Below are 27,346 nucleotides of genomic sequence, written 5' to 3' on the forward strand. Positions count from 1 at the left end.
ATGTGAGGCCGCATGCGCAAACTTTGCGACACTATTGTAGTACAACGAGCCAGGTAATGCTGGTGGTGTAGGCTACAGCATGAAGTGGAATGACAAGCGCATTTGTTTACGTTTGAAATCCACCAAGGTTTATGATGTTAAGCTTCATGTTTATTGAATTATTAGTTAAGCAGTGCATTCATTAGCCTACTAGTAACAGTAATACAACATAGCCCCATATGTTGACACTGAGCCTTATGCTGTAAACCGTTGACAAAATTATAAAACACTACGTTAAATAAACCTACATTATGCGTTAAGAGAAGCCAGATACGTTGATATTAAACCATGTATGAGAATGCACGTCTTGGATAGTTTGCTCCTGAGCCTTCTGCCGTAAACCGTTTGTGTTTGCGCATGCGGACTCACATCAGGCAGCGGCGGACTCTAGACATCCTATTGGCGGACTCACATCAGGCAGGGTCCTCACATTTGGCAGCTACACTACACTGCCACCAGCAGGGTAATCTCAACAATTCCCGTCATGCTCAGTGTTACGTTTGCGTAATGACGGCAGCAGTTCAAAGGTTAAAGTTTGAAAACGTGGGATTTGGAGCAACACGAACGTACCGATGTAGTTTCGTTTTTCACGAAATTGGCTTGACTTTATAGCCATAACTTATTATTATTACAGCTATGGCTTCTGTGGTTAAATCTGCGGAGAATAAAGCGTTGATCAACTTAATCTACCGGCATTTGAAGGACAACGGTTATGAGAAAGTAGCCAACGTGCTGCAAAAGCATATTCCTAAGGTTGCCATACTTTCTTTTCCTGTTGATACATTGATACTGTTTTTGTTTTCAGGTCTGAGAACGTTATAACATTGTTTCGAGGTTGATAGTTTTCCTGTAGTTGATAAAAATCCGGTTCACAAATGCTTTTCATTAGCTTTAGTGCGCTCCTTGTTTTTTTATATTTACTTTGTCTGATCAAGTGGTCTATGGCATGTTGTAGGGGGAAGAAGGTGTGGCAAATACGTCCTTACATGACATCTACAACAAATGGCACGCGTGAGTAAGCAATGTAAACATATAAGCAAAGGACGATTCATTGCTTACTCCATACGTCTTTATTCGCCCTCATGCTTGTATGTTTTCGATTCGTGTACAGGGGGTCGCAAAGCGGAAGTAGTACTACTGAAGGTTCCAGCAGTACAGCAAGTTCAATTGACGATGAGCCCCAGGTAAATAGATGCTAAAACACTTAGAGAGCAGGCAGGGGGGTGTATTCTTGTCCAGTTGTAGTGTCGCCCAGTCTTCTTGCATCTTAATATTTGTGTGTGTGCCTGTATGCATGTTTGTATTTATGTATGCCTTATGAGTCCAGTATGCTCTATCCACAACCTTTCAAGTCAATGTGCTATGTCAAACGGTCATATTCAGCCATGCAACAGTATCTTAGTCCAACCACAACAACACAACAAGCTGATGCCATCAGAGTTGCTGTAGTGAGTTAAAAACAACAAAAATCAGTCAGTTTATCTATTCCATAGATGAAACAGTAAGTCAGATGCCTCATATGATGGTATGCATGAGCTCATGTCCTTAAGTTGTATGTAACTGTTAACTTCACACTCATGTTATGTTTCTCTTGTTGCACATGCATTTTGTGTGTGTGTTGTGTGTCCATTGAAGAACAACATTCCAGGTACTCCAGTCAACAACACACAGGCAAAAACAGTTCCTTGTACAGGTAGGTGTAGCCCTAGTTCACTTTGATTTAACATACTATTTCTGTAGATCACTTAATTGAAATCATGCAATAATGGTTATATTTGGTGTAATGCATTTAGTGTGCATGTCTTACTAGACAGCCCATGTTTCCAATGTGACTCGGCAAGTATGTCAGGTCTGAAGTAGCTTTGGCACTTCTGCTCTCTGATGTGGTGCTTTGATTTGTTGTTGGATAGCCTCACCATCACAACCCAAAGGAAAGACAGCCATTAAGAAGGATAGCAAGACACCCACAAAGAAGAACGCACAGGTATGATTTCTTAAAGGTCGAAACTTGCAGGTCATTGAAATGGTGGCCAGTATAGTACTGGTAAATAGTTGTTGGTCTGATATGATTAACTGACTGGTTGAAAGATTGATTGATTTGTTTGGTTGGTTGATTGATTCCTCCCCTTGTTCTTGGTACTCTCAGAGCACAGGTAAACCAGCAAAACGGAAAGAGAAGACCGAGGTTTCAACCCCAAAAGCCAAGAGGAGAAAGAAAAGCTCTGAGTTGGAGGCTGCTTCAGCCACAGTGTCCATCACCCCCACTGCTCCCACCACACATGCAGACGATTCGGACTCAGACAGCAGTCTGGATGTTGACAAATGGAAGAGACTCGCCTTGGAATTAACAGGTACCAGATGGAGAGACGGTTGAGGGGATAGGTAGAGATGGCAAGAAGTGGAAACGTCTCATCCTGGTTGGAATATGGAAAGAGGGGAAGATTAATAGAGAGAGAATGTAATTTCCTATTGGTAAGGTTTCTATGGAATACAGTGGGCCCCACTCTCTGCAAAGGTCACATGTGTTTTAGACAGGCCTTCAAATTTAGACTAACTGAGGAAGGTCACTGTCATTGGTGAGGCACTGAGAGGAGAATATACATGGGAGAAATGTACTTGCTGGTGCTTCAGACAAGATTAATGTATTCAATTACACTCTTCTTATATCTACCACCATTAACAGATGCTGACATGGCAAGAATGGAAGCTCTAGCCTCTGTGAACTCCAAGAGTCCATCAAATGGCAGGAAGACGACGTCCAGAACCCCTGCAGCAAAGACTTCAAAAACCACTGCCGCACAGAGGAAGAAACCCCCATCAAAACCCACAGCTGCAAAGAGCAAGCCCCCTTCAGAAACAACGAACTTGAAGAAAGGCAAAAGTCCATCTAAAGACATTAAAACTAAACCTGTTCAAGAGCCCAATAACACAAAAACGATTAAAACTAAGAAGGATCCGTCAAAGTCTGCGAAGGCCAAGGATACTACTGCCATATCTCATGATAGTGCTCCTAAACCTACCTCAATAGATGGTACAGCAACTATTTCCTCTGAAGCTAAGAATGCAGATATTGCCTCAGCTGACCAAAAAAATGGCAAGACCCCTAAAAAATCGGTTAAATCAAAGAACCCCCAGACCCCTTCTAAAGAAAGTGCAGCTACCGATTCTAGTGGTGTTGAAAACACAGAGACTGCTTTAGTTGACCAAAGCACAAAGACCCCCTCAAAACCCCATAAACAGAAGACTCCCAAGACTTCTTCAAAAGATAGTTCAACTACGACCCCACCGTCAGACAATAAATTAGCTTCTACCGAAGAAGCTGTAAAATCATGTTTAAACAGTAACAAAACAGAGACAGCTGAAAAAAGTACCCCACCTCCAAAGGCTCGAAAACACAAGACTCAAAAAACCCCTTCTAAAGATATTGTAGCAACTAATTCAACAGACGTTGAAAAAACAGAGACCCCTTCAAAATCTGGCAAAAAGAAGACTCAAAGGACCCCCTGTAAAGAGGGTGAAGGTACGACCCTTCCAGAGGATGTTCCAATGGCAAATTCCACTGTGGACAGCAAGACAAAACCTGTCTCCGCTGAGCAAAATGGCAACTCATTTTCAACACCAGTAAAGACCTCCAAAAAAAGCAAAACTAAGACAGCATTTAAGAGCTCACATTCTGCAGAAGGTCGCGATGCAGATACACCTTTAAAGGAAAACAAAGACACAGACACCTCAGCTGAGCAGAGTACCAATACCACCACAACAAAACCTCATAAATCAAAGACTCATAAGCCCTCTAAGGACAGTACAACTAAGGATTCCTCAGAAGTTCAGAACACAGAGACCCTTTCAAAAAGTAAGGGCACAGAAACATCTGGTGACAACAATGGTACAACTACATCAAAACATAAAAAACATAAGACTCCCAAAAAAAACCCAGAAGAGGTTATCGTAGGAGACAATGAACTTGTGAATGCCCCCGAAGAAAAGCCTCAGGATCCCTCCTCTGAACCTACTGTGGAGAAAAAGCAACACAAGAAAAGGAAAAAGGAAGAAGAAGCGGTTGTAGGGGAGTCTACACCTGAAGAGCCCCCTTCAGAGCCAAAGAAGAAAAAGAAGAAGAAGAAGAAGAAGGATGAAGCAGAAGAGAGGAGTGACGAGCAAAGCCAAGAGAGTGTTGAAGGAACTGAACCACAACATGCACAGGAACCATTGGTTACTGTGACAACTTCGGAACCTACATCGGAGAAGAAGAAGAGTAAGTAGTGTTTCTATCCTACGACATCTCTGGTCCTTTTAGACACTTCAGGCTGTTGTCTAAGTTTAAAAACTGTGTCAGAACTGTTGGAAACTAAACATACGGCATGCAGTGTTGAAACTCTTATTTAAGCAATGTGTCAGGGAACAGCCAGTACAGTACAATTTGCTCTGAAAAATGTCATGTACCATTTTTGCAGAGAAAAAAAAGGACAAAGACATGGAAGGAGAAAAGGAGGAAGTCACAGTAGCGCCATCAGCTCCACCTGTAGAGGAGGCTACCCTTAAGAAGGTAACTGATTTTAACCATCAATAAGGGTGTGTTTATGTGTAAATCCATCTTCATGAGAGAAATCACTTAATTGTGTTTACCTGAGCATACTGCCCTGTCTCCACAGAAGAAAAAGAAGAAATTGCTGAGTAATCAGCCGAACCCAGATCTGTTACCTGAGCAGCTCTGAGCACCAGACAGGCACAGCTGGAGAGGGAGGTGTCCTGCTTAAGCAACCCCTCACAGAGGGCCCTCAGCTTGGGAGAGCCCCAGTGTGGAGCCCTTGGACAGGCCTCAAGATGCCAGGCCGACCCGTCCACTCAGACTCTGAGAAAGGGAATGTACCTTTTAAAAAAAGCAAGAGGACTCATTTTAAGTTTCCTTCTTGAAGAAAGGAAGACATTTAGTCTTGTTTGTTTAATTAAACCCATTTTACATGTATTTTATATGTAGTTTTGTAAATCCCATTTAGTGTCTTCTATTTTGATTGTTGTGGCACCATGTAAGGATCACGTGCAATAAGACAAAGCACCTGAAGTATGAATTGGTAAAATGAAAAAAAAAAAGAAGAAGAAAAAAAAAAGATTATTTTTATATTGGTAATAAAGAAATGCAAAAACATGGCAATTACTCTTTGACTTTGTAACCTTTGACCCCATATCAGTTTTGAATACTAAGGAGTTGGCACTGTATATCTGTGCATCTGTAGGCGAAGACATGTTCTACAAGCGGCCACAGAGAGATTCACGTGGCTTTTCACAATCTACTCAATTATATTAAGGGAAAACAACTGAGATGGCTATGATATGTACTGTATATAAATTCCACCAGATGCTACAGAACATGTTAAAGAACTATTTAACAGTCTGCATAAACATTAAGGAACACTCTTATTACACAAAGGAACTACAATTTGTGAAGCAGCATGACAAACTGTTTCATAAAATGTAAACATAAATTGTACCAATTTCTTAGACTTAGACCAATGACCATAATAACAATGATAAACAACTTCACAAATACAAATAGAAAAAAGGCAACACTATGAACACAGGTTGTTAGGCTGTACTGAATATGTTTCACATTTATTTATTGAGTTGAGAGCATAATCCAATGTCTAGTTTCGTGAACAGCAGGAAGGAATTGTATAATTTTAAACTAATAAATAATACATTCAGACTTTTACTTTGACACAGGAAGTTACGAATTGCGGCCATATTGAAATTGACGTTATTGTCGCTGGCTTCACGCTGCCTCAAGATTGGCAGAAGAGGTTTTCAGCTAGCCATCTAGCTAACAACTTCGCAGACCATACTGTTTAAAATAGAGCGCTTAAAGAAACAGGACAATGTATTTAGTCCGTACGCAAGATAAGGAGTAATGTACATATAAACCCAGTTCACATTTGGAGTACACAGTTTCGAAAGACTAAACCTTTTTGAGAGGTAAATCTGTTGCTAGCCAGCCCAGCTGGCAAGTATTTAACTTGCTAGTTTAAGCTAGCTAACCAAGCTGTCTACTAAATGTGCAGTCAAAGACTTGACAAGTATTTAACAATGGTTTAACAATTCATCAGCCAGTTTTGAGTAGATTGGAAGTCGGATGTCATGTGTAACTAGACTGACATAAATCCATCTACCGCTGAAAAGTCCATAGGCTGCAATGTAACGTTAGCCTAGCAGCAGATTTGTTTGGGATGTCAGCTGATTTTCCCTTCGGTTAAGGATATGATTTTCAACCAACCTAATTGCACATTCCTCTGTCATTGTTTACGATTGTTTGACACATATGCTTTAGTTTTCTGAAATATCTTTTATACAATGAGACCATTGTGGATGTGGATATTTATAATTTATCGTGTAGCTTTGTAGCCATAATTTAGCTAACTTAAACCTTCTTATCGCCAGTTGGATTGTTAGCTGTAACATAACCTTTGACCGATAACTCACTTCCTTCAGGGTGGTCTTGTTCTTTCAGACAGTTCTCTATCAGGCATGTTTCGTTTGAATCATTAGTCAAGCTGTCATGTCGTTCGCAGACCTGGCCTTTCACTAGTCATGATGAGCCCCACACAGTGGGACCTGCCCCCGGAGCTCTGCTGCAGACCCATGGCTTTCGTGGCGCTGACGGGTCTGGATGTGGTGTACAATGCTGTGCACCGCGCTATCTGGGATGCATTCTGTGCCAACCGGAGAGCTGACCGTGTGCCCATCTCTTTCAAAGTCCTGCCAGGAGACCACGAGTATCCCAAGTGCCGCACAAAAGTATGTAAAAAGAACAACCCCAAAAACAGCTCTCCACACACAGACCTTCCTCTAGATTGTTCAATGTATGTGACCCTTTCTCTCACCCCTCCGCACCCCAGAGAACCTCGTATGAGTGGTACATACCAAAAGGAATTTTGAAGACTGGCTGGATGAATAAGCACTTGAACCTTGTGCCGGCTCTGGTGGTTCTCTTCTATGAGCTTGACTGGGATGATGCGCAATGGAAGGAGAAGCAGTCAGAGTGTGCCACCAAAGTGGAAATTGTCAGGTAGTTTGTTTACTGTTGTCAATCACTTTGTCTGGAGAGTCTAACCAGCATGATAAATAATACATATCTCTGGTCTGTTTGATGATACTTTTCGATATTGGGGTAGATCTTTGATTTTTTCAAACAGAACAAGTCTGCAAGGCAGAAACACCAAAGTTGCTGTAGTCTTAATTCAGAAGAAAACCCCTCTTCCTCCAGGTATTGCTTGTCCTAAACCAGAGTCATTCCTGATTGATCAGGGCCGTTTATAAATAAATAAATGTTTCTGGCTGTTCCAAGACCTCATGGGCATATTGTTGGTTGTCTAGGGGAGGATGTGGTGGCCTCTGAGCGTGCTGCTGCCCTCTGTAACGCCTGTGACCTGTCAGGGAAGTCTCTCTTTGTTCTTCCCCACACTGACCACCTTGTGGGCTACATCATCAGGTGAGGTGACTTATTCATCGCAAATGTGCACTGACTGACTGAAATGTGTTAGTTTGTCAGGAAGGCATTTAATACTTTAGTGCTAAATTGCATGTTGAATGGCTCCCTGGGTATAGCCGTGGCCTGAGTTGGTTCTTGTTTCTAGGCAACAGTTTGATGTTTTGAAAGTTTGTGTGGAACATGCTAGGAGTATTTTTCATTTTGGATATTGTGTTAAGCTAATTGACATGGTAACTCATCTTAAAAGAACAAAATGTTAGGAATGTGCTTTGTTTTAACACTGGTGATGCGCACTTGTCTGTAGGCTAGAGAATGCCTTCTATGAACATGCCCAGACATACTACTACACAGAAATAAGACGAGTTAAGTCTCACAAGGAGTTCCTCAACAAAACAACCCACCAGGTAAAGTGTTTTCAACTGCCTGAAAATTAGGAACTTCTTACTACATCTTGTCAGTGAATCATTTAAGTAGTTATATGCCAAAACTTGAAATAACTTTTATTGAGCTTTGAAATATTTTGTTTCCATTTGTCATCACAGTTACTGTTTGTGAGGCATCAGTTTAAGATTGGATTTTTCAGCGAGCTCAAACAAGACACACAAAATGCACTCAAGTAAGCCTCTTCTCATGCACAGTGTACGTGGGTTGACACGTCACACACAATTTCTATCTTCACATTTGTTCACCGCTGTAAACTAAACACGATCTCCATATTACAGATACTACAGAACAGCCTATAGCCTTGTGCATGAGTTACGGGCTCATGAAACCAACATGTTGGAGATTAAGACCATGGCCGGCTTCATCAACTACAAGGTAAACCTAAAGAGGCAGTTTTGTCTAAAATGAAGAAGCTAACTAGCTAAAAGCCAGCATGCTAGCTATCTATAAAGCACACCTTTTAAAACTAAATACTCTTTCTTTAAATGACTGCAGAACTAAAGCACCACAGAGGTGTTTCAACAGCATATCCTGTCTGTGGCTATCCGATTCCATTGCCCTGAAATTGCTGAGTATGTCTTAAAGAGGAAGAGAGTTGGATGTTTTATCGTAGCCTGTCACTTATGTTTCAACTTCAGATCTGCAGGCTGTGCTTCCAGCACAACACCCCCCTGGATGCCATAGCTCAGTTCAGGAAACACATCGACCTGTGCAAGAAGAAGATCGGCAGCGCAGAGCTGGCGTTCGAACACACTGCCTGGATGTCCAAACAGTAAGACACTTCTGTGCTCAAGGCCATTTTCCTGTCTGTTTGATAACAACCAAACTACTGTTGGCCAATGTAAAAAAAACAAGAAGCAAATGGCGATGTTTGCATGAGAGTGATCAGTGTATATGAAAAGTCTTCGTATGATGTGTTTTGAGAGACCGTTTGCGATGTTACTTGACTGCTCAGTAAGAAAGCAGTATGCAACGTTTGGGAGAATGTTTTGTTGGAAAACGTCTTTAAGTGTAGCATTTGTGTAACATTGATATCAGCAAGCGTTGCTCAGTCAACCACTTGGGAAATGTACTCTACAGTTCTGTGGAAAGAAATGCCATTCTCAACACTGAGTTAAACTTTGATAATCCCTCAATTCCCCTTAAATCTCAGACAGTTTGCACTCTTTCTCTGTTACCCTTTAGGTTTCAGTCCTTTGGTGATCTCTTCGACGAGGCCATTAAGCTGGGCCTCACTGCCATCCAGACCCAGAACCCTGGCTTCTACTACCAGCAGGCGGCGTACTACGCCCAGGAGCGGAAGCAGCAGGCCGGCCAGCTCTGCAGCCACGAGGTAGGTAGCCAGCAGACGATGTGATCCTTGAACTCTGGTCTCAGTTGGTGGGGTCTGTAAAGTCACAGTTTTATAGTTCAATTCAGTTTTATTTGTATAGCACCAATGACATTTTAAATTGTCTCTAGGTGCTTTCCAGAGCCCAGAGCCTAAACCCCGTAAAGCAAGCACTAAGGCGAGGGACAAGGGAAAACTCCCTCTGAACAGGAAAAAAACCTTGAACAGAACCTCAGCTCGGGGAGGTGGGGGAGGGGGAGGGTGAGGGGGGTGCAGAAGGGAAGGGAGGAAAGAAGGAGAAGAGCGAATCAGGATCAGGATTAGGAGAAGTAGAATTTGTGCATAATTTGGTGGGAATGGGCATCTGTATGCAGAGGGTTTCTATAGGTATATCAGATGGAATGACTGGGACAGCATCCCACAGTGGAGATGGGCTTCAGTAGGGGGGGAAGAAAAGAGACAGAGCAAGTTGCCTGATGTGTGTACGTTATTAGTTACGCTGAGGAGTAACAGCATAACTGTTGGCAGAATGCATATCAGCAGTCCTTTGTTAATATACAATCAAATCTAGTGATCTAGTGAAACAGCACTACTAAGTAAGTCAAAGGTCAAAGGGGTATAAGAACAGTTTAAAAAAAAAAGCCTCTAAAAGAATATACTTTTAAAAATTGGTTAGAGATACTTGTGAAAAAAAACAGACCTCAGCAGAAGAGATAGGCAGTGTAAAATCTTTGTATGTTCCTGGTTTTGGTGTTGTTTAAATCTATGGATGGCAACACTCTGTGTTAAGAGTGTATTATTGAAGAAAATGAACCACAGCTACCAAGCCGGTAACTTGGCAATATCTGATAACCTTTATTAAGGCTTGAATTGATGGAGTTCAAGCCGCAACGACTTGATGATGCTTAAGCTAGTTGTAATGTTATAGTAAAAGATCTTATGATGATGCTCTAGCTAGTTCTAATGTTATAGTAAAATATCTTCCTCTGTTTCTCCTGCAGCCCAATGCAGCTCATCCAGCCCCAGACCCTCTTGAGACAACGGCAGGAGCGCTGGACTTCTACGGCCAGAGACCCTGGAGGCAGGGCCACCAGAGTGAGTCCGTGTGTGCGTGTGAGTGTGAGTGTGCGTGTGAGTGTGCGTGTGTGTGTGTGTTGTCTGCTAGCAGTGTTGGTTTGTGTTTTGAACAAGTGAGAACTGAATGTAGTTTTTGTGTAGTCATCCAGACAGGGTATTGTGTCCTTGGAATGTTTATGAGTAAGATTTGCTGGAACTATTGAAATGATCCTCCTTTTGTTTCTTTTTTGTTTGTTTGTTTGTTGGTCTCTCGCTCTCACTCCTACGCTCTCTTAGGTATCGATCCTCCCGACGCAGAAAAGGAGAAACTGGGCATTCTGGCTCTCCAGATGAAGGAAAAAGATATACCTCACTCGGTTAGGGCTACACACACACACACACACACACACACACACACACACACACACACACACACACACACACACTACTACTAACTCCCCTCACACATGACCTCTGTAGCCGACTATAACACTTCGACAGTTTGCTCACCTCGACCTGTTGTTGAACTCTGAACATCTTTGTCAATGTTTAAATGGAGGTTAAAGGAAACTCCTTTGAGTTGACCTCATAAAGCCAAAGTCATGCGTTGCCCTACACTACTCTCAAATGCAGTTAAATTCTTTTAATAATTCCTGATAATGATTAAAGCATTCATCCATTGACCAAACTCACCATAGTCATAGATAGGTCAAGGATGTTAAAATAGTTGTATTCCCTATTAAAGTGCACTGCTTGTTTTTGTTGCTGGCGATGACTATACTTTTATTAAGTACTTTATTACGCAAGTGAACAAGTAAACTTGTTTGTTGAACGTTTCTGTCTGCCTACTCTGTCTGTCTATGTCTCTTACAGGAGTTGATCATTGCTTTGCTTAGCAATGCAGTGGCCCAGTTCAAGAAGTACAAGTGTCCACGTATGAAGAGCCACTTAAGTGAGTGTTGGGGAGAAGTTCATTATCTAAGGACGCTTTCTTTTATTTAAGTCTCCTCGTACATTACTTTCAAAACTAAACTCATTTGAAAAGTTAGCTGAGTAGAGAAAATATATACCCAATAACGGCATCATATCATTAAAGCCGAAGTCTATGCCAAAGGATCTTAAGAAAATGAACTGCCTTCTGCTCTTTTTACAAAGACACCTTTGGATTTCTCACCTTATACCACATACAATCATTTCCTGACTATAAACCCCGGTTTATACATTGATTTTGTAAACTTTCCCCCACTCTGCGGTTAAAATTCGGGTGCGGCCTGTACATGAATTTATAATTATTCACTGTGGTCATGTGGCTCTTCCCATCTTTGCCCGTGTCAGCTAGCATGGGAATTTACCTCTCTCTTACCCAAATGGTCAGCAACAGGAGATAACAACTCCTCCTCCTCCTCCTCCTCCTCCTCCCCCAGTCTCGCCTGCGCCTCGCTGCTGTCATTTTTTTTCTTGTAGAACAAAAAAACCCACTATTTCCTTTTAAGTCTTGCTTCAGTGAATTAGCTAGCTGGCTACCACCAGCTGCCAACAATGACCAGCCCTGTAACTAGTGTGCACTGAGTCTCTCTCTTACTCTCTCTCTCGCTCACACAAAATGTGCACGTGCCAAGTAGTGTTAAGTAGATCTGTTACTTGTATGATACAGAGGACCCAGAACATACTTCATTTTTTGACACGATGATTTAACATAAAAAAAAACACTGTTAACACACGGGTGCAGTTAATTCAGGGTTTGTTTTATAAAATTGCATACAATATTTTCATGCTGTTGATAAACGGTTAATAGTAATATAAATAAGGGTAGTGATGTCTGTCTGTGGCAATAGTGTGTCATGATCATCCAAGCAAACTCCATACCTCCTTGCCTCCCGTTACAGTGGTACAGATGGGAGAGGAGTACTACCATGCCAAGGACTACACCAAAGCCCTAAAGTGAGTGACTGAGTGACTGAGTGACTGAGTGACTGAGTGACTGAGTGACTGAGTGACTGAGTGACTGAGTGACTGAGTGACTGAGTGACTGAGTGACTGAGTGACTGAGTGAGTAATACATTACTTAAGAAGAAGAGACTGCATTATGAATCTATTCTTTTCTCAAATCTTGAAACATTAAAGCGGCAACATTTTGACCGGCCTGTGTGTGTGTGCCCCTGTCTGTGTGCCCCCCCTCCCCCAGGCTGCTGGACTACGTGATGTGTGACTACCGCACGGAGCGCTGGTGGAGCCTGCTGACCTCCATCCTCTGCACTGCCCTCAAGTGCTCCTACCTGATGGCCCACATCAAGGACTACATCACCTACTCCATGGAGCTGGTGGGACGAGGTGTGGAGCGCCCACCTTTCACACGCTTTGACCTGGCTCTGTTGTTAGCTGCGTTTTCATTGAATTCAGTTTTATTTATATAGAGCCAATACCAATTGAATTTGTCTCTAGGCGTCTTTAGCTATAGCAAGTCTGGCTATGTATCGTTGTTTTTGAGTATGTTTCTTATACATTTTAAATAATCACTCCAATCAATATTACACATCAGTATTCAACCCCTCATTACTGATGATCATGTGGCTCGTCTCCCTGCTCTTAAACCTGACGACCTGTTCTTCCTCGTCAGCCTCCACCCTCCGCGGTGAGCAGAAGTCCCGCATTGAGAAGAACCTCATCAAGGTGCTGATGGTGAGTGTCATGCTGCCGCCGCGCATCTCAAGACTACCCACCTTAAGCATCACATGCTCTGAGCTAGAGCAACACAGAAATATCAACTTTTGTGAACTTGTTCTCAAGGCAGCTTCTGTCAGCGATGTAACACACATATCAGCACAGTTTCTAGTCTGGGTGTTGGGAGACCTTGGGAGTACCAAACACAGCTGTTTAATGTTGTCATTGCATAGTAACTCACTGTGCTCTCCCCCCTCCACTCCCAGAACGAGGTGCCAGAACCAGAGCCTGACTGTGACCCAGCGTCAGTGAAGGCTGCTCAGGCCCTGTGGGGCGACCGCGTCTCCCTGGCAGGAAGTAATGAATTCACAGTGGATATGCAGGATTATGTGCCCTTTGGTGAGTGGAAAGAGATAATTGGAAAGTTTTGATCTAATGGCAATTATATTAGTGTTTGCCATAAACCACTCATTGTTTGGCGTAGTTGGTTAGAGTGAAACCACCGGAATGAGATTGTGCTGCTGTGAATACAGGAGACGTGTTTATAGCTGAATTTGCTATCAGAGTTCACAGGAGGAATAGCTCAATAATTGTTTTTATTATACTTCTCTTCAGAATGTTCCAAAAAGTAGCGTTGATTTTGAATGGGCCATGCCAACGTTCGCCGGTGAATATTTCCTGATAATTCACTGCTACGAAAAGATATTGACCGCTGTCAACAGGTTTTGTGCTTCTAATTCACATCTTTTATATCGTTCCGCACGAAGTCCAGTCAGTAAACGTAACAGACTCATGGTAATTTGAAGTCAGCAAGTAATGGGTTGCTACGCAACACCTGCAACTTCAAAGTTCTATTTGCTTGAAGAACTATTCATTTCTAAACGGGAATCATGAAACGGCAACTAAATCATGAAAAAGAGGTATGTTGGAGGAATGTCTTCTTTTGTTTTTGGCAAGTAACTGTTTAATAAGCGGGATAATGTATTGTCCGTCAGTATTTTTGGATAATGACCTCCAGGTCAATACATTATCCCTTACTTCATGTTAAATGAAATAAGAGAGGGTTTTTGAATTTTTGCCAGAATGAAATACTTGTTGAATTCTTAGTGATGAGATGTTCTGCTTCCTTGCTCTTGCAGTTCAGTGTAAGGCCAAGTTCCTGTCTCCCAGTTTCCACGTGGACGACCCAGTGCAGCTCCACGTCTACCTGAAGGCTGACTGTCCACACTCTCTTCGCTTCTCCAAGCTGTGTGTGAGCTTAAGTAACCAGGTACGAGCGCGTACACACACACACACACACACACACAGACACACACACACACACAATGTCCACCAAGGTTTTAAATTCTGACATGTGGATGGTTTACAATGCTTTAAATGGTTCCAATGCTCCAACGTTCTGACTGGTCAGAAAGGTCAGTGTCTCCTTCTGTAAACTAGCAAAGGTGACGTGTTTCTATTTCAAATGTTTGACAGGATTACAACCAGTACTGCCTGGTGGAGGAGCCTTGCAAGTCCCAGGACATCCTGGAGCCATCCACCCAGGAGAACATGTGTCTAGTCCCCGGCAAGACACGCAAGTACTGCTTCAGGTTTGTGGCCAAGACCGAAGACGTGGGAAAGAAGATAGAGGTATGCACAGACAACAGAATGACCATGTGCTTAGCAAATATATGTATGTTGGGATTGCCAATTTGTGTGTGTGTGTGTGTGTGTGTGTGTGTGTGTGGGTGTGTGTGTGTGTGTGTGTGTGTGTGTGTGTGTTTAGATCACAGGCGTACACCTGATGCTGGGCAGTGAGAATGGCCGCTCTGTCTACCTCAACTGGCGAGGTGGAGGCGGTGATGCAGCATCTTCCCATGAGGCTTTGCAGGCGTCTCGCTCCTTCAAGAGGCGTGGTCGTCTCCCGGATCAACCGCCGGACTGGGACATGGCGACCATTCAGGCCAGCACCATGTACGTGCCAATCTTAGAGGGTCCAGCTGAGATCTTTGTGCAATGATGGTTTTGGCTCAGTTTGAAGAAAATATCAAACAGCTCATTGTATTCTAAAACAGATACTTGGCCTGGGAACACACTTCTTTGAGTGTGTAGGTTTAGGTGCTTCAAGAAGAGCCCCTGCGTGATGAATATTGAACACTCTTCCTTCCTTTTAATCATAATATCGTTATTGTTGGGGTAATAGTTTTGTTATGTTTTCCCAAAATATCTACATATTTTACCTTTAAACATATTCCTTACTTGAAAATTGAGGTTTGTTCATATACTGTATGTCAGAAGGGATATAGTGGTGTTTGTTCATACACTGTATGTCAGTAGGGACATAGTCGTGTTGTGTTAAGGGCTTGTCCCCCTCTCCTCTCCTCTCTAGGGTCATCTCCAGAGTTCCCCGTATCTCCGTCCAGCTGCGTCACGAGCCCCCAGCGCTCAACAACGAGATGTACTGCATGGCTCTGACTATCCAGTCTCATGAGGATAGCGTGGCCAGAGAGGTCAAGCTCACAGCCGGCCTCAAACCAGGTGGGACACAGGCTTCATCTGAGCCTTCATGTCCACAGATGTGTTTGCTTGTTTCTGAAATTATGGAAATGTGTGTCGTGTGTCGTGTGTGTGTGTGTGTGTGCAGGCCAGGACGCAAACCTCACCCAGACGACCCATGTGACCCTAAATGGAAGCGAGGTGTGTGATGACACCCATCCAGCATTGCTCACTGACCTCCCCATCGGAGACCTGCAGCCTGGAGAGAAGGTTTGTCACCTTACTTTTAGTCTCTGTTCCCTTTAAGGTTCCTATCCACGCTTTTAATCTGTGCCAATGAATGGAGCCTCCATGTCTACTAATACCCCAGTTGTTTGTGCAAAGGTGATGAACAGTCCTCTGTCCCCCTCTCCCTCTCCCTCTCCCTCTCCCTCTCCCTCTCCCTCTCCCTCTCCCCGTCTCTGGCGTGGCGTGGGGGACAGATTGAGAAGTCTCTGTACGTGCGTTCCGTCACCACTGGCTCACGCATCTTCCTCTTCCACGTGGCCTATACCATGAGCACCACTGTGGAGGGCAAGGAGATCACCTGCAAGTGTCACAAGGTACGTCCGCCAGGGAGTTAGAGGACTGCAGCTCCACTCCTAGAGCGAGTGGGTCACTGCCAAGGTCATGAGGGCACCCTGTGCGGGAGACATTTGGAGTAAAGCCTCCGTCGGATGAATGAATTGAATGTAAATGTTACATGGAAAAAGCATATAGCTTCTGTGTCTTAATATAGATAAATGTCCACATTACCTGTTGTTGTTGTGTTTTGTTGGGGATATGCGTTAGTCATCTGTTTGGTGTGCGCATGCTGTTTTTACAGGATGAAACTGTTACCATAGAAACTGTCATTCCATTTGAGGTGACCACCAGGTTTGTGTCTAAAAAGGTGAGTGAAAATGTCTCAATCTGTTCACTTGAAGGAATTTAAAAAAGACAAGCTGTTTTGAGGAGCATTACATACATTCCTTTGAGCGTGTGTGTGTGTGTGTGTGTGTGTGTGTGTGTGATTTTAGTTTGAGAACCTGGACAGGGTTTTCATGGACATTCCCTTCTTACTCATGACTGACATCTTGAGTGCGTCACCATGGCCACTGCACCTGCAGACCAGCCGGCTGGACCTCGCTTCCACTATGGCCGCCATCGACCAGCCTGAGTCTCAGGTGGAGGATGGTAAGAAAGCTGGAACACACGCAGCTACTACGACTTCAAGACGAGCCTGTTCTCCACCTCTATGAGGTTTAGTTTTGCCTGTTCGTGTTCATTCATTAGTTTAATGTAGACTATTTATTAAGTCGCTTACATTCAAATCCTCAGATGGCAAACAGTTTGTCATAGCTGTAAAGCAGCCAGAATGTTAAGTAAAGCAAGGCATGGCATATGAGGAATTATATGAATGATTAATGAATGAGCAGTTCATTAACACAAACACACAAGTAATTAAATTCAATTCAATTTTATTTGTATAGCGCCATAACAATGCAATTGCTTCTAGGCGCTTAACAGAGCCCAGAGCCTAGACCCCCTTAGTGCATGCACAATGGCAACAGGGGCAAAAAAAAACTCCCTGTTAGGCAGGAAGAAACCTTAAGCAGAACCACGGCACATAAGGGGGGACCCATCTGCTTGAGGTCGGCCGGGATATACCCACGCAGGGTGCGATTTGCCGGGGGGGATGGTGGGGATTTACCCCCCCTCTGGTTTTTACATCCCCACCTCAGCTGGATGAATTTCATACATGGGGGGGATAACCCTCAATTATTAAAAAAACAATGAAAAAACAGACAGGTTGTGACAGCGTTTTCTTACACTTGCTTACATCGCTGGCACTAACGTTCACCTTACCCGAACTGTCGGCATTCTCAGAATTCGCTGGCTTTGCTAATTTCCGTGTATAGGCTACTGTACAATGAATATGAAAATATTTGTTCACTGAATTAGCGAGTTCTGTCCAAAACAGTTGCGTTTCAGTTTCAAAGTTTCGGTTTCAGTATTTCAACGTGAATGAGAGGGAGCACAAGAACTGAGCGTCTAGCAGCGATTATCATATCATAGACATATATGATGCTAGCCTGGCCATTACCAGCCTGTGACTCCATTTCATTCCGTCTTTCAGTCTGGGCCAACCCAATGCATTTTGGTTTCCGAGATCGGCGGGTGCTTATCTTGAGGTTTAAAATCATTGGAGTTCCCTTAACCAATCAGCAACGTTTAGTAAGCATTCGGTAGATTAAACTCTTCCCAAAGCCAGTTGGGAGAAGAGCTACGACGTCCTTTCCAATCATAAAACTTACAAGAAAATACTCTTGTTCTCCTTTTAATTTTCTGATGTTCTCGAGAGTTGAGACAACTTTTCCGATAGCTTTTCGTGTCTTTTCCTCCAAGGCGAGTTTTGCGTCACAGCTCTGAACTGTTCGCTGATTGGTCCTGCAAAATTTTGAGTTCTGGAGACGATTGTCAATGGGGTTGGGCCAGACTGAGTATGAGCTTGAAATCAATTCAGGCGGAAATACGTAGGCTGGTGTCACCAGGCTAATATGATGCATGTATATGAAGAGAATTAGGCCTATGTATTGCTTGTTTTTTTCATGATAAAAAAAAAAAAAACATCCCCCCCTCTGGTTTTTGGACAAATCGCACCCTGTACCCACGCATATATAAAATGTAAACAAGTGTTATAATTCTAGTCCTATTATAATTTTTGTATCAGCTTAGCAATGAAAAGAAAAAAACAATATGCTGTCGTAAGTGGTGCTGTGTTCTTACGGTGTTGAATGTCTTGTTGACTGCAGTGGTGCTTCAGACTGGAGAGTGTGCCAGCGAGTGCTTCTGTCTCAAGTGCCCCCCTGTGCCCGACGGCAGCACCACAGTGGCATCAGGACAGTACATCATCTCCTGGAAGAGGTCTGTGTGCCTGACCAGCGTGTCCACATCTTCCTCTGTTTTCAGGAAACTCCAAGTTCCACAGTATGTTGTTGTGACTGCTATGAGACCAGATGTGGTGGTGTATTCTGAGTGAGAGCGCATTGTTTACTTTATTGGGTTAACGATTCATTTTGCCTTTGAAAGGAAGAAGGTTAAGTGTGCAGAACTGGTAGCTGCAGCAAGGGAATGAGGTTGGCAATCACACACAGGACCAGTGGAGATAGGTGTTAAGGGGCTTTGTAGTTCAATCAGCCACAATGCTTTTGTTGGATTTTGGTTTCTGAGGTTGGTCACTCAAAGGAGCTTTAAAGGAGCCTGTCTGAGGCTGTTGAAAAAGCCACCCAGTAGCTATGGCTGAGGAAGACTACACAGGGACATGTCAATCAATGTTCCCTCTAAGCTGCGCGCGGCCGCGCAGGCCAGTCGAAGTGGCTGCGCAATAGATTTTTCAGACCGCGCACATTTTTCAGACCGCACAAACAACTTTCTTTCAGGCATTAAAAATCTGAGCCTCAAAGGCGATGTAGGCTAGGTAATAAACATTTAAAATACTGACATGTTTGCTAACCAAGCCGGTTTTACGTTAGAATGTTTACATACAAAGTATCCTTAAGGCTACTCTTTGCGGGCTCTGCTCCAGCAGTTACAGGCTACCATGGCGAAAAGAAAGGCAGAGCAGGTGCCGCAGAAAAAGGTCTGCCTAAAGTTTAAACATGAGTGGCTAGATTAAATAGTCAAAACTGACACAGGAAGGTTAAAACTTTCAGGCATATTTACATATGAAGAAAGGAGTGGCGTGATCTGCAAATTCTGCTCGGAGGCAAAAGCGAAAGGAGAGTTCGCTCGTTGGAAAACTTGGTCCGAGTGGAAGCTTGATTACTATTAGTCAGCTGCAAGTATGACCCAAAAAATTCTAACAAAAGGTTTTTCAGTGGTTTACACTAGTATCAGATGTACTTAAAAACATACTAAAAGTTTACCAAAGTTTGACTCCAAGAAAGGCCACATTTTCAAAATGGCGGCCGTCAGGTCCTTAAAATGACCATTACTCCTTTGTCTACCGCCAAAACCAGGAATACTTGTGCCTGATACATGTTTTGGCCATGTAATATTCTAATAAGCATATTGCATGATAGATAAGTGAGTTCAAGAAGGATTATATATTAAAGTTATTGGTTACAAGCATATATATGCGAAAAATAAGTAAAATTCCCCTTAAAGTAACACTATGCAACAATTATACTTCAGGTTTAGGGTTAGGATAAGCAGTTTTACCTTAAAAAAACAGCTTGAAAAAAATTGGGGCCCTACAATGACTTTTAATATGGAGATTCGCCTCCGTGCCATTGCCATACTACGGTCCATAGGCATATAACCGCTAAATGTAAGATTGCATAAAGCCGCCTGGATTTCTACTTGCTTTGTCTTGTGTTGCACTTGCTTGATGTTTGACTGTGTTAGGACAGTTGTTGAGTAACTAGTTTGTCATATTGTCAAAGGCTGCACATTTCAAGAGATTTCGTTAGTTTTAGCCGCTAGCATATCGTTAGCGAATAGCAATTGATCCGGAATGCTTCTTTAAGTAATTGCACATTTCTCCTTTTTCAAGCACTACCCCTCTGTAAAGAAAGAGGGAATATGCAATGGGTGGAAAGTAAAAATGAAAGACCTAAATGACCATGACACTATAATGATAACGATGAATCCTACACAGGCCCGGTGTGGGCTTGCCCAAGCGAGGCCCGCAGCTTTGGGTTCACTGCGGGCTGTCACCGAAGAGCCCAACAAAAGATTCTAGAGTCTAAGCTGCCCAGAAAACCCATGCTGGGCCTGTGCGGGCTACCACATATGGGCCCCCTTAGGGCTGGCACAAGGGCCGTTTGAGGGCTGCCCACGCAGGGCCCCTGAGCTTTTGCTCATTGGCAAAATGCTGGCCCCTCAGTGCTGGCCCTGTGTGGGCAGCCCTAACATAGCCCACAGCAAGCAAGCCTCCAGAGGCCCTGTACGCACAAGGGCCCTTTGAGGGCTGCCCACACAGGGCCCCTGAGCTTTTGCTCATTGGCCAAATACTGGCCCCTCAGTGCTGGCCCTGCGTGGGCAGCCCTAACATAGCCCACAGGAGCCCTCACTAGGCCCACAGCAAGCAAGCCTCCACAGGCCCTGTACAGGCCCCCTTAGGGCTGGCACAAGGGCCCTTTGAGGGCTGCCCTCCACAGTGCAGAGCCTCTAGAAACAGCTGTTTTCCATCAACCACCATCACCCAACAACACCTAAAACCCCTGACCAGGCCAACCACGCTCATACCAACCCACAGGCCACCACCAGCAGCCAATCAACACCCCCTTCAGCCCATTCCATCACACAGGCCGCCACCACCAGCAGCCAATCAACACCCCCTGCAGCCAATACCAGCCGAAAGAAACAGTCTCCCTCAGCACCTACCTGCTAGCTCGCCACTCCCCGGAAAACAGAGGAGGCCCCAGGAGAGGCCTGGACCAATGGCTGGGCCGCCTTCTGTGGATGGACATGTGCCTACACTGCCACATGGTGCAGCTTCACCGCCCCATCGACTCCGGCCCTCTCGACCAGGGACACTCACCTATGCCCAGGCGCTCAGTGGTACAGGACGCTCTGCCGGCAGAGAACTCGGAGAGATTCAGCAGATGCTCAGCCTCATCTGTGCTCACCTAATGGGCAGTGGATCGTGGCCAGACCAGCAACAAAAAACCATAAAGCCAAATAGATTTTCTTTCAATTGGTATGTGGAACATACAAGGGTTGAGTTAATCAACCTTTGGTGTTAAGAGCCTCAATAAGGACTTCCAAAAATATGTTAAAAACATAGACATAGTAATATTGCAGGAGATATGGTGCACAACTGATGTGGCTACTCACTGTCCTCCTCACTACAGAGAGATCCTACTACCCTCTCAGAAATTGAGTACAGTGCGCAAAGGCAGGGCTTCAGGGGGATTAATAAGTAAGGGATAATGTATTGTCCGGAGGTCATTCTACAAAAATAATTCCCGACGGGGCGAACAACACCCCGACGCGCAGCGGAGGGTGTTGTTTCGTCCTGAAGGGAATTATTTTTGGAGAATGACCGACGGACAATACATTATCCCGCTTATTATACGGGTACTTGCCAAAAACGATAGAAGACATTCCTCCAACATACCTCTTTTTAATGATTTAGGTGCCGTTTCATGTGTCCCGTTTAGAAATAAATAGTTCTTCAAGCAAATAGAACTTTGAAGTTTCAGGTGTTGCATAGCAACCCATTACTTGCTGACTTCAAATTACTCTCTACTGTTGCGTTAAAATGACTGGACTTCTGGCGGAATGATATGAAAGATGTGAATTAGAAGTACAAAACCCGTTGCCAATGACAGCGGTGATTATCTTTCGCAGAGGTCTGTTAGCAGGAATTAATGTATGGGTATGACGTAGGGATGGCCCATTCAAATCAACGGTACTTTTTGGAACATTCTGAAGAGCCGTATAATAATTTCGTATAAATCCAAATTACATTAGCACTTAGCCCTAACCCTTTAAGTGCTAACCCTAACCCACCAATGAACGCATAGAAGACGACTATCTAAATAGCTATTAAATCAGGTTAGCATCATTAGCATTTGTTTAAAACTCTTGCGTTCAAGTTGACTGATCATCTCAATAATGTCAATATCAATGTTTTTCAAGACTCTAAAGTCTTGCACCCCTTGCCAAAACATCAAGGTAGGCCTATGTATAGAACTGTGGGTCAAACATTGTGATACAAACCAAATTGTGAGTTTTGTGTACCGTTACAGCCCTGCTAAACTCATACAACATGAATTCCTAAGTATATAATTATGCCAGTGCAATTAAGACAAGTCCAATGAATTCATAGACACAGAAAACATGGGGTTAGACACCAAGATTACTTGGCTAGGTCAAAAAATGGGATATTTTAAGGACTTTCTGGCCCATCTTGGACGCCATCTTGAAAAATACACCTTTCTAGTGATCAAACTTTGGTAAACTTTTAGTATGTTACTAAGGACCCCTAATACTACAAGAAAAAGCTGAGAAACCTTTTGTTAGAATTTTTTTAGGGTTAGGTGTGTTTTTTTTCATATATGCAGCCGCCTATACCTAAATCAGTGGTCCCCAAACTTTTTAGGCCCAAGATCGCCGACCTTTGCCTTGGTGAAAGCAAGATCTACCTATTGAGGCGTTGAGAGAAAAAGACTGTCCAGACTCCAAACTGCACTTGCAGCTTATCTTTGTATTGGGCCTAGTTGTAATTGAATTAAATCAAACACTTTGGTCCAGCTTTCAAATTGATGTAACCAAGAACACATTTAACCAGGGGTTCTCAATTATATCAATTACCAATCCATCTCAAACTAAAATTTTTCTAAATTATTTTCACAGGCCATATAGAACCACAGACAGCAATTATTTTATTATTACTATGTGTCAGATTTCATCTTCATATCCAATTTGAAATCTCTATCTGTCTGCAAAACCGCTCGCGGCCACTACGCAACTTCAGCGCTCTCACACTTGCCATGCATACACAGTAATAGACAGCACACGCAGTGTAGCTCCCCCCGGTTCAATGACAGCTTGCAAATTCTTTTGACTGGCAATTTATTGTATGTACAACATACATAAGGTATTGCTTTGCCGTGAGAACTAAAAAGACATAATACATATGAATTAACATACAATACAATGAAACAAATAGGTAAACTTAATACGCATTTAAATGACATATATACACATACCTCATTGGCCGCACAACCAAAGGGAGTAGGTGAAACTTGTAGTCATTGTCTTAGCTGTCTTAAACCTTAAACTTTAACTTAACTATCAAAGAGCACGAATGATGCTGATGCTGCATGGAGTGTGCTTTACACAAGAGTGGTGGCTGCCACCTTCCTATCCTTACCCTAACCTGTGCTTGTACTCCAGGGGGGATTATCCCCCACCCCCCGAAGGTTAGATAATTAGGCTGTGTCTGTCAGACACTGAAGCCTCGTTTACATGGACCCTAGATTGTCAATCTGATACAGATAGCTAATACAGATAGCCCTATCATTTAGACGAGCACTCTCTATCCGCAACGATCGAAGTCTGGGGTAGAAAGTGAGTAGATTTGAATCGGTACGGGGGCTGGTGTTCGTCTGCACGGTTTCACGCAACCTGATGACGTCATTGCCCCACTTGATCGTTTCGCGATCTCAAACCACTATACAACTTGTTCTCCCTCAAAATCTCACTCGTGGTGGGCCTCAAATTCACTAACATTAACCCAGCCTTCTGATTTTTGATTAGCCTCCTATCTTGATCTAATTCTTCTTATTCAGACGTAACACAACTTTCATGACCACAAATATAAATTGGCCAGCGATTTAATTTGCTTTTTTATTCATAAATGTATGTAAAATGGTCGGAGCAAAGCCTCATGGGAAATGGGATGACAAACTCTTTATTATCAATAGAAAAAATAATTCATTTTCGCATATCCTTTAGTCTGACCACTGATTTTATTAACCATCATAATGTAATGTTGTTAATTGGAGCTTGAATATCTTGTGTAATGTGTTTATCCTCGTGCTGTTTAGTCTCTTCTTCTAGGTTTTTCACGTTTTTTTCAGTTGTGTAAATAAAGCGCTAAAGCGCCACCCACAGGCGTGGGGTATGTACTACAGCCCGTTCAACACAATCTGGTGGCTCCGTTTTTACGCAATTCTCTCGTTACCAGGCTCTGTCTTTACGAAATTAAAAGATTCGATAGGTGTGAAAAATGAACCAGATTCAGTGAAACTAGGCTCCGTACAAATTCAGCCTGAGAAATGCATGTGCACTCTTTTCGAGGTGTATCTTGAGGACTGTCTGTTGTTGTCCCTGGTATGGCACGTGTCCTAACCCATCGTGGGTATGGAGGGCCGTGGGTCCTGGACGCCCTCCCCAACCCAACCAATAGCATGAGGAATTTAACATCTTTTCCTGTGTATAAATACAAATACTGTATTAATCACAGTATTAAATACACACATTTCTTTGAAGAGATTGCCTTTCAATCAACTGCGTTGAACTCGTATTAAATATCTTTAAAGCTGGATCAGCCACATTAGGGAGAGCACTAAAATACTAGAGATATATTTATAGGCAAAGTATGGAATATATTCTGGACTGTGTAATTATCATTTCTTAAGGTCAAGTAAAATGTATATTTGAAAACCATGTAATCACATGATCATTCATCCTCTATTTCCCTCAGGAAATCAGCCTGCGCTGCCACACCAGTGATCAACACCGTCGTCACCCTTCCTCACGTTATGGTTGAAACCATTCCGTTATACGTACATGCTGGTGAGTACACACTCAATTTCTCAGTTTGTTTTTACAAACGGCAAATTTCATTTTAAGTGGCCTGACACATATACGCCTAATGTTTGCAAAAATGTCCACACTCTTTGTCAATGCATGTCAATCCATGTTTTCCACACCTAATAAAGGTCCCCGTGGCATAAGCTTGTCTTATTTATCCCTCTTTGTTTCCCGTGGCTGTGTCGGCAGACCTCCCGTCCTTCGGCCGTGTGCGTGAGTCTCTGCCTGTGAGGTACTCGATTGAGAACCGCACCGCCCTGGTGCAGGATGTGGAGATGTCTGTGGAGCCCAGCGACGCCTTCATGTTCTCCGGCCTCAAACAGGTCAGTGTTGTCCTGAGATTCATGGCCCACCATGGCGTAATCTTCTGTTTTGTTCTGTCATTTTCTCTGTTAAGTACACAAAGTTAAGTTCATAATGAATGCCTCTCTGTGAATGTGTGCATGTTGTTTCTCTGTCCGTGTGTGTTCATGTGTGTGCCCGTGTGTTTGCTCTGTCTTTGTGTGTTCATGTGTGTGTGTGCGCCCGTGTGTTTGCTCTGTCTTTGTGTGTTCATGTGTGTGTGTGCGCCCGTGTGTTTGCTCTGTCTTTGTGTGTTCATGTGTGTGTGTGCGCCCGTGGGTTTGCTCTGTCTTTGTGTGTTCATGCGTGTGTGTGTGCCCGTGTGTTTGCAGGTGCGCATGCGGATCCTTCCGGGTGCGGAGCAGGAGATGCTGTATAACTTCTACCCCCTGATGGCGGGCTACCAGAGCCTGCCCCTGCTCAGCGTCTCCCTGCTGCGCTTCCCCAGCGTGCCTCCTCAGCTGCTGCAGCGCTTCCTGCCCTCACGCATCTTCGTCAAGGTGACACTCATCTTCCTCCTCCTCATCTATCTCATCCTCCTGCTCCTCATCGTTTATCTCCTCCCCCATCTCCTCCATCTCATGCTCATCCTCTTCCTTCTGCCCCTCCTCCACCACCTCCTCCTCTTCCTCCTCACCTGGCTCATTTACCTCTTACAGTGTGTTTATTTCGATGTAGTTACATATAAATAGTGATGAAGAGAGAGTGTGAAAAATTAAGAGTCACTAAAATGATCCCCCAAGACAAAAAAAAAACCTTGTCCTCCTCACCTGGCTCCTTTAATTTTCACAGTGTGATTAGATACACTTAGAGAGTGAGGAAGAGCGAGAGTGTGAGAGGATTTCTGAAGAGAGAAATGACTTAGGATGATGGTTCATACAAACCGACACCAGAATCTATCAGTCATCCTCCTTGCCTGGCCCTTTAAACTGACACTGGGAGTTTTTTTTACATGTAGTTAACATTTAAACAGTGAGTGAGGTGAGTGAGGTGAGTGAGGTGAGTGAGTGAGGTGAGTGAGTAGACTCCATTTTCTACAACTCTATGTGGAAATACCTGATACAAAATAGTCAGGAAGGTTTAAACTATAGAGTTGAATGGAGTGGAACCCACTGCTTAAGAGTGCTTAACTGTAGTGTAAATGCCTGCGCCTAACCCAAGCCCTGTTTAATCAGTGTTGACTAAAGATTGCAAGGTTGTGAGTTGCAGGCTGAGAATCCTTGGATTGTAAAAACACTGATGACCTTCTAGTTACAATTACTCCTAAGGTGTGGGTCAGTTGTGTCCAGATTATGTACAAAGGCTGAGTTCCTAATTGAGTGGAATCAGATTAATATTTTATTTCATAAACCGCCCACTCCCTGTTCCGTTGTTGGTCTGGAAAAATGGTTCCTTAGAGTGTTGATAAGCTGGTACTCGTGACTACTTAACATGTAGATATGGCAGTGTAGTCAGACCTATGATCAAATGAATGCCTTCTATGGATACATCTTGTATTGATTTTTCATTCCCTTTCTTACAGCCTCAAGGGAGACCTGGTGACGACTCAATAGCAGCCGCATAGGACACGTTGGGAGTCTGTTGGTTGGCTTAGCAGTTTACTTGAGTACTTTGTGTGAATGAATTAGCCACTGTAATGTTATTGCAGGATACATTTCCAAGGCAAAAATCATCATGTCCTGAAGTTTTTGTCTGTTAGTAGATAATGTTGCCTTTGTTTGGATGTCATTGGTCTCACTGTGTATTTTATTGTTAATATATTTCTTCTTGTTACTAATGCATTTTAACAGAATTGGGTAAAAATGGCGAAAATAAGTAGACAGGCTGTCATTTATGTTAATCACTAAAGGTAAAGCAAATTATTAAACTTGTGGTGTGTCAACCTTGAATATTTTGTGGACTCTTGCGTTTTTTGCGTTTTTTTTTTTTTGACAGGTTCTTTTTTTTTTATTTCAATGATCTGTTGGCTCATAGATGGATCTTAGAGTCCATTGTGCTCTCAGTAAGTTGCATGTGTTCGCTGAATTAAATGATTCACATATGAGTGCTTAAATTGACACATTACATACAACCACATTTTTGTAAAAACGGTCCGTGGGTAGGGATTGACTAGCACTCACAAAAAACATGCACACAAGTAAGCATGCTGAGCCTGTAGAAAA

The 27,346-nt window shown here is 43.3% G+C and overlaps 2 protein-coding genes across 3 annotated transcripts; both read left to right on the forward strand.

The window, feature by feature from the left end:
- The first annotated feature begins 588 nt into the window (after nucleotides 1-588).
- tcof1 (treacle ribosome biogenesis factor 1) lies at nucleotides 589-5,087 on the forward strand. Its single transcript, XM_080840170.1, has 9 exons — nucleotides 589-792; nucleotides 995-1,050; nucleotides 1,151-1,223; nucleotides 1,675-1,732; nucleotides 1,950-2,023; nucleotides 2,186-2,390; nucleotides 2,723-4,294; nucleotides 4,494-4,585; nucleotides 4,692-5,087. The coding sequence occupies exons 1-9, from the start codon at nucleotides 676-678 to the stop codon at nucleotides 4,752-4,754; spliced, it is 2,310 nt and encodes a 769-aa protein (XP_080696296.1). The 5' UTR covers nucleotides 589-675; the 3' UTR covers nucleotides 4,755-5,087.
- Nucleotides 5,088-5,840: 753 nt separating this feature from the next.
- Nucleotides 5,841-27,003, forward strand: trappc11 (trafficking protein particle complex subunit 11). 2 transcript variants are annotated; one of them, XM_080840168.1, is made up of 30 exons: nucleotides 5,841-6,009; nucleotides 6,603-6,828; nucleotides 6,930-7,099; nucleotides 7,206-7,297; nucleotides 7,408-7,522; nucleotides 7,827-7,926; nucleotides 8,065-8,138; nucleotides 8,245-8,341; nucleotides 8,605-8,738; nucleotides 9,152-9,299; nucleotides 10,298-10,391; nucleotides 10,650-10,729; nucleotides 11,226-11,304; nucleotides 12,239-12,293; nucleotides 12,538-12,683; nucleotides 12,970-13,031; nucleotides 13,280-13,412; nucleotides 14,153-14,283; nucleotides 14,490-14,645; nucleotides 14,782-14,969; nucleotides 15,385-15,533; nucleotides 15,640-15,761; nucleotides 15,974-16,093; nucleotides 16,357-16,422; nucleotides 16,550-16,706; nucleotides 18,326-18,437; nucleotides 24,733-24,824; nucleotides 25,032-25,165; nucleotides 25,517-25,684; nucleotides 26,707-27,003. In XM_080840168.1, the coding sequence occupies exons 2-30, from the start codon at nucleotides 6,622-6,624 to the stop codon at nucleotides 26,746-26,748; spliced, it is 3,423 nt and encodes a 1,140-aa protein (XP_080696294.1). In that variant the 5' UTR covers nucleotides 5,841-6,009; nucleotides 6,603-6,621; the 3' UTR covers nucleotides 26,749-27,003. The 2 variants fall into 2 exon arrangements, with proteins under 2 accessions (XP_080696294.1, XP_080696295.1); XM_080840169.1 differs by having other exon boundaries at nucleotides 7,227-7,297.
- Nucleotides 27,004-27,346: the final 343 nt, after the last annotated feature.

This window comes from Sprattus sprattus, assembly GCF_963457725.1.
Source record: "Sprattus sprattus genome assembly, chromosome: 6".
NCBI classification, from domain to species: Eukaryota; Metazoa; Chordata; class Actinopteri; order Clupeiformes; family Clupeidae; genus Sprattus; species Sprattus sprattus.

Excerpts from the sequence above, each read along its gene's own strand:
- tcof1 (XM_080840170.1), top strand. The coding sequence starts at position 676 with ATGGCTTCTGTGGTTAAATCTGCGGAGAATAAAGCGTTGATCAACTTA. Across the intron at positions 2,391-2,722 it reads ACTCGCCTTGGAATTAACAG|ATGCTGACATGGCAAGAATG; the intron begins GTACCAGATGGA and ends CACCATTAACAG. Across the intron at positions 4,295-4,493 it reads TACATCGGAGAAGAAGAAGA|AGAAAAAAAAGGACAAAGAC; the intron begins GTAAGTAGTGTT and ends CCATTTTTGCAG.
- trappc11 (XM_080840168.1), top strand. The coding sequence starts at position 6,622 with ATGATGAGCCCCACACAGTGGGACCTGCCCCCGGAGCTCTGCTGCAGA. Across the intron at positions 24,825-25,031 it reads TCCGTTATACGTACATGCTG|ACCTCCCGTCCTTCGGCCGT; the intron begins GTGAGTACACAC and ends CTGTGTCGGCAG. Across the intron at positions 25,166-25,516 it reads TGTTCTCCGGCCTCAAACAG|GTGCGCATGCGGATCCTTCC; the intron begins GTCAGTGTTGTC and ends GTGTGTTTGCAG.